Source organism: Microcaecilia unicolor, chromosome 4 (genome assembly GCF_901765095.1).
Source record: "Microcaecilia unicolor chromosome 4, aMicUni1.1, whole genome shotgun sequence".
NCBI classification, from domain to species: domain Eukaryota; kingdom Metazoa; phylum Chordata; class Amphibia; order Gymnophiona; family Siphonopidae; genus Microcaecilia; species Microcaecilia unicolor.
The window spans coordinates 195,434,009-195,447,629 of NC_044034.1; the positions used below are offsets into that span (position 1 = coordinate 195,434,009).

At 48.3% G+C, this 13,621-nt stretch overlaps 1 protein-coding gene across 7 annotated transcripts in view; it reads left to right on the plus strand.

Moving 5' to 3' along the window:
* GTF2H1 (general transcription factor IIH subunit 1) overlaps positions 1-13,621 on the plus strand; it is a 1,055,813-nt gene that overhangs the window by 963,816 nt on the left and 78,376 nt on the right. For all 7 annotated transcript variants that reach the window (XM_030201095.1, XM_030201094.1, XM_030201089.1 and 4 more), the window contains exon 8: positions 8,903-9,030. In XM_030201095.1, the coding sequence (XP_030056955.1) occupies positions 8,903-9,030 (128 nt within the window). The remainder of the gene's footprint in view (positions 1-8,902; positions 9,031-13,621) is intronic.

The following is a 13,621-nucleotide window of genomic DNA, read 5'->3' on the forward strand; positions in this document are numbered from 1 at the left end:
AACAGTATTGAAATAACACCCCTATCATGGTCAGATCATTTTCTAATTAAACGTTCCCTAAGTGTCCACCTGAAACAAATGGCACCTCCCAGAGTTTGGAAGATCAGAGACAAAAAAAAAAACGCTGACCGTTGAGAGTTTCGTAGAGTTCTTGGACTATCCACATGTGGATGAAAGGACTACAGTGTCAGAACAGGTTGAAATTTGGAATACACACTTAGCCAAGACATTGGAGAAAATGGCACCACTAAAAATGGTCTTATGCCTCACTCACAAACGCTCACCTTGGTTTTCTCCAGAACTTCGGATCCTTAAATGTGAAGGACAGAAAATGGAAAGGAGATGGCGTAAATCCCACCTGGATGAAGACAGGTTAAACAGTAGGAAGCACATGACAAAGTACCACCAAGCCTTAACAGCAACCAAAAAACCAGTATTTCTCTTAATGCATTGCACAAGCTCCCAATTCAACCAAGCAGTTGTTCAGTGTAGTAAACAGCCTACTGCAACCCCCACAACAGAACCAGCCTGCCAAGTCTAAACGGAACTTCAATGATTTTGCTGCATACTTTGCCAACAAAATGAAAAGTCTCTGCCAGGATTTACAGGAAATCCCACCCAATCTCTAGTTAACCAGAAGTGCACAAACTCGCCCCTTCCTGATAGAGACAGATGGGACACTTTTAACCCAATGACAGAGGAGAGCCTTGTGAGAAAATCTTAAGAGACCTTCGACCAACTACCTGCTCCGTTGACCCTTGCCCATCAAAGATAGTGCAGCAGGCAAGTATGGGCCTCATAGAAGATGCCACAAAAATTGTAAAGGCCTCTCTTTCTAATGCTAAAGAAAAACAACCTCGACCAGGACAAACTTGAAAGTTACCAGCCAGCATCCAACATCCCATTTCTAGAGAAACTTATGGAACAGTCTGTGTTCAACTTAATGACTGGCTAGATCTATGTCAATCTGGATTCAGACCCGGTTATGGAATAGAAACGGTCATCGTATCCCTACTAGATGATCGTCACAGAAACTGAGTCAGGGGATTCGCTTCGGTGTTAGTTGTGCTAGATTTCTCAGCAGCTTTTGACACTGGCTCATGATATGATGCTAACACAACTGACAGAAACAGGTATCAATGGGAACAGAACTTGCCTGGTTCAAATCCCATCTATCAGACAGGCAACAATCCATAATGTTTGGCAGAAACTCATCGCCACCATAAGCACTGACCTGTGGGGTACCACAAGGATCGATACTGTCACCTATTCTGTTCTATATCCACCTCAAGCCACTAGCTGAGCTGATTCGGTCAATGGACACTCAGTTGTACATCTACAGATGTACAGATGATGTACAGACATGTACAGATGATGTCCAGCTACTCATTCCCATTGAAACCTGACAACCTACAGCCTTGAATAAACTAATTACCTGTCTAACATCAATTCAAGAATGGGCTAAACACAACAAACTTTGCCTGAACCCAAGTAAAACCGAGTTTCTCTGGGTCTCTAACACAAGTGGATACATACCTATCATCAAAATCTCTTTTAGGAAATATGAACTCCCCCTCAAATCACAAGTCAGGAACCTTTGAATACAATTAGATTCAATTGTTACTCTGATTCCCCCTTAGGTACATAAGTGTTGCCATACTGGGACAGACCAAAGGCCTATCAAGTCCAGTATCCTGTTTCCAACAGTGGCCCAAAACCAAGCAACCTTCAAAAGCTGCTTCTATTGCAACAGCTACACTGCCTCTCTCCTTACATCGAGAAGGTAAATCTTATCCCAGTTGTGCATGCCATGATAACATCAAGACTGGATTACTGCCATGCACTATAAAATGGTCTGACAACAAAGGCCCTGCACCAGCTTCAGTTGATCCAGAATGCTGCAGCAAGACTTGTAGAAAGTTGCAAGTGGCATGAGCACATCACACCATTTTTACAGAAACTTCATTGGCTACTAGTACAATACATGGATACATTTAAAACTGTGATCTTCAAGGCTCTTAAAGGAAATGGCCCCGAGTACTTGAAGAACAGGATGACCCTCCTCTACACACTGCCAAGGACAGTAAGGTCCTCTCAAGGACTATCACTAACCACACCTTCTCCGAAAGACATTACACGATGTGATACCCGCAAGTGAGCTCTTTTTAATACAAGAATATCTCTTCTTCAGGAAGCAGGTGAAAGCTTGGCTTTTCAGCCAGGCTTTTCTTGGAAGAAGTAAGTAACTTGTTAGTCTCATTCACACACACAAGGAGTGACACGGGCTGCACATAACTGTAGCAGGACATGTTTATCCATTCCTACCCTAGCTTATATAATATTTAACCATCTCTCTGACCTCATGTGCACCTAGTTCTTAATGCCGATCTTACAAGATATTCTCCGAGGACAAGCAGGCTGCTTGTTCTCACTGATGGGGTGATGTCCGCGGTAGCCCTTCCAATCAGAGATCTTCTCTAGCAAAGAAGTTTGCTAGCCCTAGCGCACGCACGCACACCGCGCATGCGCGACTGTCTTCCCGCCCGAACTCGCTCGTGTTCGTCAGTCTTCTTTTTTCCGCGCTCGGGACGGCTGTGTTTACCGTCATTCTGTGCCCTGAGGAGACCCTCGCGCTTTTCTTGCGTCCTTCCGTTTCGGAAGTCTTCTTTATTTTCTACTTCGCGTGTTATTTAAAAAAAAAAAAAAAAAAAAGAAACCTTTCCTTTATTTTCGAGTTGTTTTTCCCGTACAAGTTTCCTTTCGCTTTCGATAGCGGCCCTGTTGGCCGCCTGAACGGGTTTTTCTCCCCTTTTATTTTTGGTGCCTTTACCATCATCGCAAATTTTGATTTCGCCGGCGTGATTTTTCTGCCCATGTCATCGAAGCCTCCCAGCGGCTTCAAGAAGTGCACCCAGTGCAACCGGGCTATCTCGCTGACTGATAGGCACGCTTCGTGCCTTCAGTGTCTGGGGGCTGGGCACTGTCCTCAGGCCTGTACTCTCTATTTGTTAAAAAAGAGAACTCAGGCGGCGAGATTGGCCCAGTGGAACGTTCTGTTCGGGGCCTCGCCTGGTGCTTCGACGGTCTCAGTATCGAGGTCATCGGCCGGTGCATCGACGTCGGCGGTACCGAGGTAATCGACCGGTGCTCCAGCGTCTACGGTACCGAGATCATCATTGGTACTTATGTCGTCGGAGGGTGCCTCTTCATCCAGAGTGCAGGTGAGTGCTGTCCATTCCCCTGCTGGTGGCGGTGAGCCCTCGAGTAGGTCTCCCCCTGCCTCGAGGGCTCCTGCGGTACAGGACCCGGCCCCGAGGAAGAGGCGCTTGGATTCGACATCCTCCTCGTCGGTACTAGGAGGTTCCGGTGACATGCTTCGTGTGAAGGCAAAGAAGCATCGGCACCGGTCACCTTCCCGTCGTGGTACCGAGAGCTCTGGGTTGCCGAGGGAGTCGGCACCCACTAGGCATCGACGCCGGGAGGACCGCTCACCCTCTATTCAGGAGGCGTCGATGCGCTATATCCTGGACAGCCCGGTACCGCCTCCGCGCCCCGAACAGATTCTCAGTTCGTTGCCTGTACTGGACTCCCAGCCTTCCTCGACAGCTGCTCTAAGCGAGAGCCTCCGGGCCATCCTTCCAGGGATCCTGGAGGAGCTGTTGCGCCCTTCTCCTCCGGTACCGGGGGTGCTTGCGCCGCCGGTGCTGTCGAGTGAGGCGACGGCTGGCCCTTTGCCCGTCGTGAGGTCTCCGGTGCCGGTACCGCTTGCAGTGCCCGCGTCGGCTGTTTCCCAGGCAGACTCTCCGACGACATCGATGGAGGGATCTTCATCGCCGCCGATGCGGGAGTCTACTTCTCGACATTCCCACCGTGGCCATGTGTCTACGGAGTTGAGGCGGGCATGGCTTCGGACAGAGGTTCATGAACTAGTGTCCGACACCGATGGTGAGGCCTCATGGGAAGCAGAGGAAGACGTCAGATATTTCTCAGATGAGGAGTCTGATGGTCTTCCTTCTGATCCCACTCCCTCCCCTGAAAGACAGCTTTCTGCTCCTGAGAGTCTATCTTTCGCGGCCTTTGTCCGGGAAATGTCTATGGCAATTCCCTGTGGTTATGGAGGATGAGCCAAGGGCTGAAATGTTTGAGCTTTTGGACTATCCTTTGCCACCTAAGGAATCGTCCACAGTACCTATGCATCATATCTTCAAGAAGACACTGCTGGAGAACTGGGCGAAGCCGCTAACTAATCCCTAGTATCGGATCCATGAGTCCCGGTATCGGATCCATGGGGACCCTGAGTTGATGCGGACTCAGTTGCCTCACGAATCTGGGGTTGTGGATCTTAAGAAGGTCGAGTTCTAGAGAGTATGCTTCGGCGCCCCCGGGCAGAGACTAAAACCTTGGATTCTTTTGGGAGGAAGGCTTACCATTCCTCAATGCTCGTAGCCAAAATCCAGTCTTACCAGCTCTACACGAGCATTCATATGCGGAACAATGTGCGGCAGTTGGCGGACTTGGTGGATAAGCTCCCTTCTGAGCAAGCCAAGTCTTTTCAGCAGGTGGACAGGCAGCTGAAGGCATGTCGTAAATTCCTGGCCAGGGGTGTTTACAATACTTTTGATGTCGCGTCCAGGGCCTCTGCTCAAGGTGTGGTGATGCGCAGACTCTCATGGCTGCGTGCCTTTGACCTGGAAAATAGGATTCAGCAGCGGATTGCGAATTCTCCTTGCCGTGGGGATAATATTTTTGGTGAAAAGGTCGAACAGGTGGTTAGAGCAGCTCCACCAGCGGGACACCGCTTTCAACAAATTCTCCCGCCAGGCGCCTTCAGCACCTACCTCAACTGGTAGATGTTTTTATGGTGGAAGAAGGACTGTTACCTATTCTTCTAATAGGCGTAGGTACAATCCTCCCTCTCGCCAGCCTGCTGCCCAGGCCAAGCCCCAGCGCGCTCGTTCTCGTCAACAGCGTGCGACTCAGCAGGCCCCTGCAGCTCCCCAGCGAAAGCAAGGGGCGGGCTTTTGACTGGTTCCAGCAGAGCATAGCCGAAATCAAAGTGTCTGTGCCGGATGATCTGCCGTTCGGGGGGGAGGTTAAAATTTTTTCACCAAAGGTGGCCTCTCATAACCTCCAATGAGTGGGTTCTCAAAATAGTCCGGCTGGGATACTCCCTCAATTTGGTTTCCAAGCCTCCAAATTGCCCACTGGGAGCTCAATCCTTCAGCTTCCAGCACAAGCAGGTACTTGCAGAGGAACTCTCCGCCCTTCTCAGCGCCAAAGCGGTTGAGCCCGTGCCACCCGGGCAAGAAAGGCTGGGATTCTATTCCAGGTACTTTCTTGTGGAAAAGAAAACAGGGGGGATGCGTCCCATCCTAGACCTAAGGGCCCTGAACAAATATCTGGTTCGAGAAAAGTTCAGGATGCTTTCCCTGGGCACCCTTCTTTCCATGATTCAGTAAAATGATTGGCTATTCTGTCTGGACTTAAAGGATGCTTACACTCATATCCCGATACTGCCAGCTCACAGACAGTATCTTTGATTTCGTCTGGGAACACGGCACTTTCAGTATTGTGTGCTACCCTTTGGTCTCGCCTCTGCGCCCAGGGTGTTCACAAAGTGCCTGGCTGTAGTAGTGGCGTCTCTACGCAGACTGGGAGTGCACGTGTTCCCTTACCTCGACGATTGGCTGGTAAAGAACACCTCCGAGGCAGGAGCTCTACAGTTCATGCAGATGACTATTCGACTCCTGGAGCTACTAGGGTTTGTGATAAATTATCCAAAGTCCCACCTTTTTCCTGTTCAGAAACTCGAATTCATAGGGGCTCTGCTGGATTCTCAGACAGCTCGTGCCTACCTCCCGGAAGCGAGGGCCGACAATCTTCTCTCCCTTGTTTCTTGGGTACGAGCGTCCCAGCAGATCACAGCTCGGCAGATGTTGAGATTGCTCGGCCACATGGCCTCCACAGTTCATGTGACTCCCATGGCCCGCCTCCACTTGAGATCAGCTCAATGGACCCTAGCGCCTCAGTGGTACCAAGCTGCTGGGGACCTAGAGGATGTAGTCCTGCTTTCCACGAGTTTTCTTCAGTCCCTCCATTGGTGGACAATTCGGTCCAATTTGACTTTGGGAAGTCCTTTCCAAATTCCTTAGCCACAAAAGGTGCTGACGACGGATGCGTCTCTCCTGGGTTTGGGGAGCTCATGTCAATGGGCTTCACACCCAAGGGAGTTGGTCCCTCCAGGAACAAGGTCTACAGATCAACCTCCTGGAGTTATGAGCGGTCTGGAACGCTCTAAAGGCCTTCAGAGATCGGCTGTCCCATCAAATTATTCAAATTCAGACGGACAATCAGGTTGCCATCAACAAGCAGGGGGGCACCGGATCTCGCCCCCTGTGTCAGGAGGCCGGCAGAATGTGGCTTTGGGCTCGCCGGAACGGCATGTTTCTTCAAGCCACGTATCTGGCAGGCGTAATCAACAGTCTGGCCGACAGATTGAGCAGGATCATGCAACCTCACGAGTGGGATTGAGCAGGATCATGCAACCTCACGAGTGGTCACTCAATTCCCGAGTGGTACGCGAGATCTTTCAAGTGTGGGGCACCCCCTTGGTGGATCTCTTCGCCGCTCAAGTCAATCACAAGGTCCCTCAATTCTGTTCCAGACTTCAGGCCCACGGCAGACTAGCTTCGGATGCCTTCCTCCTGCATTGGGGGGAGGGCCTCCTGTATGCCTATCCTCCCATACGTTTGGTGGATAAGACTTTGCTGTCCATACATTCACATCGCATTACTGCCTACAGAAGGATACCCGACGCGACAGTCGGTTCGGGAAGTCGGTGCTGCAGAATCTGTTCGGGGTTTAGAATCTAACTCCACCCCCCTAGGCCCTTTTTTATTCTGTTCCAGGCTGCACTCTCAGTTAGTTGAATAAGTTTAGGTCAATCTCAGTTATGTCCTCGCTGTTGCGAGGCCCAATTGACCATGTTTGTTGTTTTCAGTGAGCCTGGGGGCTAGGGATACCCCATCAGTGAGAACAAGCAGCCTGCTTGTCCTCGGAGAAAGCGAAAGCTACATACCTGTAGAAGGTATTCTCCGAGGACAGCAGGCTGATTGTTCTCAGGAACCCGCCCGCCTCCCCTTTGGAGTTGTGTCTTCCCTTGTCTTTGTCTTTGCTATTTACTGGACTGACGAACACGACCGAGTTCGGGCGGGAAGACGGTCGCTCATGCGCGGTGTGCGTGCGAGGGCTAGCAAACGTCTTTGCTAGAGAAGATTTCCGATTGGAAGGGCTGCCGCAGGCGTCACCCCATCAGTGAGAACAATCAGCCTGCTGTCCTCGGAGAATACCTTGTACAGGTATGTAGCTTTCGCTTTGTTCCTTGAGCACTAGTAAATCTATACAGTAATATCTAATTAGTTATCTTAGATCTTAGATATAACCTAAGTTATAAGCAGATTACAGAACATTCCTTTCAACAAGTTTCTGTTTGTGCAGTATTTACCTTTAGCACCTGGTGTTTTTATCCGTAGATTTCCAGAATGCTATTTATTCAGTTCATTTTTTTGTAGCATAAAAAATTTTTCTTTTTCAGTGAATTACATCTTGTTTTATTTTTCTGCTGAATGTTTTTTTCAATTGCACAACATTTATCACACTTTTATATCACTAAGTTATCTTCCTTCACTTGATTTTACTTGCATCATGACCACTCTTTTATGAAGCCTATGCGCACCCCTATTGTATTCCTCTAGATGCTTTGGTGGTCTTACATAATTTTTGAGCTTCAGTTAACAAGGTTTCTATCTGGTTGCATATCAACAGATGTATGGTTTTTTTTCATAAACAATTTAAAAGGTACATACACATCTGGTTATTTAATACATATCATTTTATGTTTTACCATTTTTATTGTTTTTATTTTTGTAAATACCAAGAACTATCTATCTTTAAGTTTTTAGTTATGTCACAACACATTTGACACAAATCATAAGTGTGATCATAAATATAGATCGAGGTGTTGACTATTCTCACCCCTTAATAGTATAAAAATCTTTTGTTTTTATTAACAATGGTAGGCTTAAACAACCTGTGGTGTAAATATCTTTTATTGACATTCTTTCTAATTTAGACCATCTTTGTTAAGCTTTATGTATCAGGTTGGGTAGTTCTAAAATATAAAAGACTTTTGTCTTAGACAATTCAAACTGTTCTAATTGGTCCTTTTAATTAATTTTTTAATTCAGTTTCTATTTATGTTTATTAGAAATACCAGTGTCGTTTGTAAATGTGCCTATTTATTATTTTTATGCAAAGTTGTTTAACTTATTAATGTGAAGTTTATTTTAAACTATACAAGTGACAATTTTTTAAAAAGTAATTTTCTTTGAAAGTAAGATTTATATCTTTATAGGTTTGATTTCCCATATTGTTAAATATTTATTTTTAACTGTTATGTTTGACCATTGGTTTTATGATTTGTTTATTGCTCTGATTTTAACGTTGAATGTGAGTTAGATTTGATTGTGTCTTTTATACAGTTTTATTTGATTTTGTACATATAAACTTACTGATATTTTAAGTTATTTATATGTATTAATTTAGTCTGCAAAGACTCCAGAGGCAGGTCGACACACAACCATGTCAGGTCTTTTTTTTTTTTTTGAACTACATAATTGATTTTGACGTTTTGTGTCTTTTGAGCTACACAATAAATTGGGACTTTTTACATCGTCTGTAGACCACATTCTTGTGTCATCTTCGGTGTTCTTTGTGATCGTAGCTGTGTTAACATGAATATGATCTAATGGAAAGACACATTCATCCAGAAATGAAGATGGATGCATTCTATATAGGAATTAAAGCACAAATAATCTTGCCCATCTTGTACGTTTCTTTACAGGGCTATGGTATGTCGTCTATGCCATCTACTTCATCTTCAAAATCCATAAAGGAGAACAGTAATGCTGCTATTATTAAACGCTTTAACCATCACAGTGCCATGGTCCTTGCAGCTGGTCTCCGAAAAGAGTAGGTGAACGAGCGTACAGTTGCTCTGCTGTTGAACTGTTCTGTGTAGTAGAAGCCCCCTTGTTTTTTTTTTTAACTTTTTATTTATTGAACTGTATTAAATTATAAACCAGGTAAAACACTTGTACAGAAATCATGAGGAAATATATCATCAGTTCAGGAAAACATTCAAAATGAAATAACTTGGCATTTAGTCCATAATTATTGGGGGATGAGCAAAGGAAAACTGAAAGGAAAAACCATACACAGAATCTAACAAATAAGACTAAGTAGTGTAGCACCTCCCATATAGCAAATCTACTATTTGCAAAGCTACACAGTGGGTTAAAGCGGCAGAGCAGTTTGTAATTTTCTTACTGAGTAGGTTCAAACACATATTTAATCAATTTAAATTTTACAGTGCATTTACTAGGATATTTAAGGAAAAGAAAACTTTTCCTGCTCTAAGTTTCCATTGAAACATCAGGAAAGATCCTGACCAAACTTCCTAGAAAAGATATATCTAATTTTAAAAACAACAATTTGAAGGAAGGGCCAAAGTCACAATCAAAGTAGCTAGAGACGCAGATTGAGAGGAGGATTCATCAAGCGGTGTTAGGGCCTTAACGTGCATTATTTTGCCCTTAATGTGACCTAAAAGATCCTATTGCAACTTGACTAAAATTACCGTGGTGATATTTGTCGCCATGGGTTAGGTGGTAATGAGATGCAAAATATGCAGATGCATGTTTTGCATCTCATTACTATGCAAATACCCTAACGCGACTTGTGGTGTGTCACGAAACGCCCAGTCACCTGCCTGGGGTTACCCTGCGGCCATTTACAGGGTCTATCCCCTGCACATCTCAGGTCCACCTGCACCCTCCTCCCACCAACTGGGTTACAAACCGCCTCTGGGCAAGTCCCGTGGTCCCACAGTTCCCAGAAAGCACTCAAAGACCCAACACACAAACCACCAGTATTCTTTATCAGTCCAGATAAGTAGAGCGAACAAAACAATTTTGTTCAATTTTTATGAGAATAAACAGTGAACAAAAAATGTGCAATTAGCAAACAATAACAGGTAACTAACTGAAATATGGATCAATTAGAACACTAAACATTTGCATACTTCCTAGAAAAGTACCTGGGACGATCAGGGTATATAACTGTTTACTGAGCCTCAGCAAAGAGATTCTGCTCGCTTTTCTTTCTGGCTAGGACTGAAGGCAAAATGAGTACACTCTAAAGGAAATGAGCTCCTAGGCCAATCAGAGCCCAGTCAACAAGATTTGAAAGTATACTGCTGCTTGTGTAATTTCCTTCCTGCTTGTGTTGAAGAAAAAGAACATTCAGTTCCCTATAACAGCTTTACAGCAAAAAAAAACACCACCTGCTGGCCAAATAGAAATAGGACATAATTAAAATAGGAAAATATCTAATACATTTTACAGGCTTAAAACACATTGTTTCTTCACACGGTGATATACCAAAGTTGCATTAGGGTCCAAAAACCACAGTAAAATATCCCCAGCTTCCTGCTGGGGTTATTGTACCATCCAGGAGCATCAGGCTGCAAAGCCGTTGTCCGATGCTCCCAGGCTGCCAGTGCAGGAACACCCCCCCCCCCACCCCAAACAAGAACAAGCCTTCTAAGAGGACAAGCAGGCTGCTTGTTCTCACAAATGGGTGACGTCCACGGCAGCCCCTCCGATCGGAGATCTTCCTAGCAATAGAGTTTGCTAGTTCTCGCGCGCGCCCGTCTTCCCGCCCGAAATCGCTCGTGTTCGCTAGTCTCCTTTTTTCCGCGGCTCGGGACGGCTGTTTTTTCGGTCGCTCCACGCCCCTTGGAGATCCCTCGCGATTCGCGGTTTTTTTGCTAAAAAATTTCTAACTTTTTCCTTTATCTCTAGTGTTGGCCCGTAAGTTTTCTTTCGTGGTCGATTGCGGCTTTTTTCTCCGCTCGTTCGTTTTTTGGTGAGCTTTTGGTGCCCCTTTTTTCACCATCACAGACTTCGATTTTGCCGGCGAGATTTTTCCGCCCATGTCATCGAAGACTTCCAGCGGCTTCAAACCGTGCACCCAGTGCGGCCGGATAATCTCTTTCACTGATAGGCACGCTTTTTGCCTTCAGTGTCTGGGGTCTGGGCACCGTCCTCAGGCCTCTGTAATCTCTGTCTTCTTTTGAAGAGGAGAACTCAGGCGGCGAGATTAGCCCAGTGGAACAGTTTGTTCGGGGCTTCATCCGGCGCGTCAACATCCTCAGTCCCGCGGTTCTCAGCATCGGAGCTTTCGGTACCGCGCCCAGCATCGACTTCGGTACCGCGTCCATCGCTACCGGCATCGACATCGAGGCCATCGGTATCGAGGTCATCGTCGGGTGCAGCTACGAGACCGGGATCGTTCCTTCTGAGGATGTTGTCGGAGGGTGCTTCGATGTCTGGAGTGCAGGTGAGGGCTGTCCATTCCCCTGCTGGTGGCGGTGAGCCCATGAGCAGGTCTCCGCCTGTCTCGAGGGCTCCCGCGGTACAGCCCCCCTGGGATCGACCCTCTTCAGACCCGGACCCGAGGAAGCGTTTGGATTTGACGTCTTCCTCTTCGGTACCGGGGGGTACCGATGCTGTGCGAAGGCAAAGAAACACCGGCACCGGTCACCCTCCAAGCGTGGTACCGAGAGCTCTGGGTCGCCGGTACCACCGACACCCAAGCGTCGACATCGGGAGGACCGCTCATCCTCCATTCAGGAGGTGTCGATGTGTTCCCCTGTGGACAGCCCGGTACTGCCTCCATCCCAAGGAACAGGTTCGCAGCTCGACGCCGGTACCGGCTCCACCGCCTTTCTCCACAGCCTCTCTGAACAAGAGCCTCAGGGCCGTCCTTCCGGGGATCCTGGAAGAGCTGTTTCGCCCTTCTCCGGTACTGGGGGTGCTTGCGCCGCCGGTGCCGTCGAGTGAGGCGATGGCTGGGCCCTCGTCTGCGGTGAGGGCGCCCGTCCTGGTACCACTTGCGGTGCCGGTGCCGGCCGCCTCCCAGGAGGGCTCCCCGGCGACGTCGATGGAGGGAGCTCCGTCGCCCCCGCCTCGGCGCTCCCACCGTGGCCGTGTTTCCATGGAGTCGAGGCGGGCGCAGCTTCGGACCCAAGTCCACCAGCTGGTGTCCGACACTGATGAGGAGGCCTCGTGGGAAGCAGAGGAAGACGTCAGATATTTCTCTGACGAGGAGTCTGACGGTCTTCCTTCTGATCCTACTCCCTCGCCTGAAAGACAGCTTTCTCCCCTGGAGAGTCTCTCTTTCGCGGCCTTTGTCCGGGAAATGTCTACGGCAATTCCCTTTCCCGTGGTCACGGAGGATGAGCCGAGATGCTAGAGCTCTTGGACTATCCTTCGACACCTAAAGAATCGTCCACAGTACCCATGCATCAAGTCTTCAAAAAGACGTTGCTGGTGAACTGGGCGAAACCTTTAACTACACCCCACATCCCCAAGAAGATCGAATCTCAATATCGGATCCATGGGGACCCGGAGTTGATGCGGACTCAGTTGCCACACGACTCTGGTGTGGTGGATCTGGCCCTCAAGAAGGCCAAGAGCTCTAGAGAGTATGCTTCGGCGCCCTCGGGCAAAGACTCTAGAACCTTGGACTCTTTTGGGCGGAAGGCCTACCATTCTACTTTGCTCATCGCCAAGATTCAGTCCTACCAGCTCTACACGAGCATACACATGCGGAACAATGTGCGACAGTTGGCGGACTTGGTCGACAAGCTCCCTTCTGAGCAGGCCAAATCTTTTCAGCAGGTGGGTCAGGCAGCTGAAGGCTTGTAGGAAATTCCTGGCCAGGGGGGTCTTTGACTCTTTTGATGTTGCATCCAGGGCCGCTGCGCAGGGTGTGGTGATGCGCAGGCTCTCATGGCTGCGTGCCTCCGACCTGGAAAATCGAATCCAGCAGCGGATTGCAGATGCCCCTTGCTGGGGGGACAAGGTCGAACAGGTGGTTGAACAGCTCCACCAGCGGGATACCGCTTTCGACAAGTTCTCCCGCCGGCCGTCTTCAGCCTCTATCTCTTCGGGTAGACGTTTTTATGGGGGAAGGAGGACGGTTCCCTATTCTTCCAGCAAGCGTAGGTACAATCCTCCTTCCCGCCAGCCTGCTGCTCAGGCTAAACCCCAGCGCGCTCGCTCTCGTCAGCAGCGCACGCCTCAGGCCCCTGCGGCTCCCCAGCAAAAGTCAGGGGCGGGCTTTTGACTGGCTCCTGCAGAGCATAGCCGACGTTCCAGTGCCTGTGCCGAACGGCCTACCGGTCGGGGGGAGGTTAACATTTTTTCACCAAAGGTGGCCTCTTGTAACCTCCGATCAGTGGGTTCTCCAAATAGTCCGGCTAGGGTACTCTCTGAATTTGACCTCAATGCCTCCAAATTGCCCACCGGGAGCTCAATCCTTCAGCTTCCAGCACAGGCAGGTACTTGGAGAGGAACTCTCTGCCCTTCTCAGCGCCAATGCGGTCGAGCCCGTGCCACCGGGGCAAGAAGGGCTGGGATTCTATTCCAGGTACTTCCTTGTGGAAAAGAAAACGGGGGATGCGTCCCATCCTAGACCTAAGGGCCCTGAACAAATA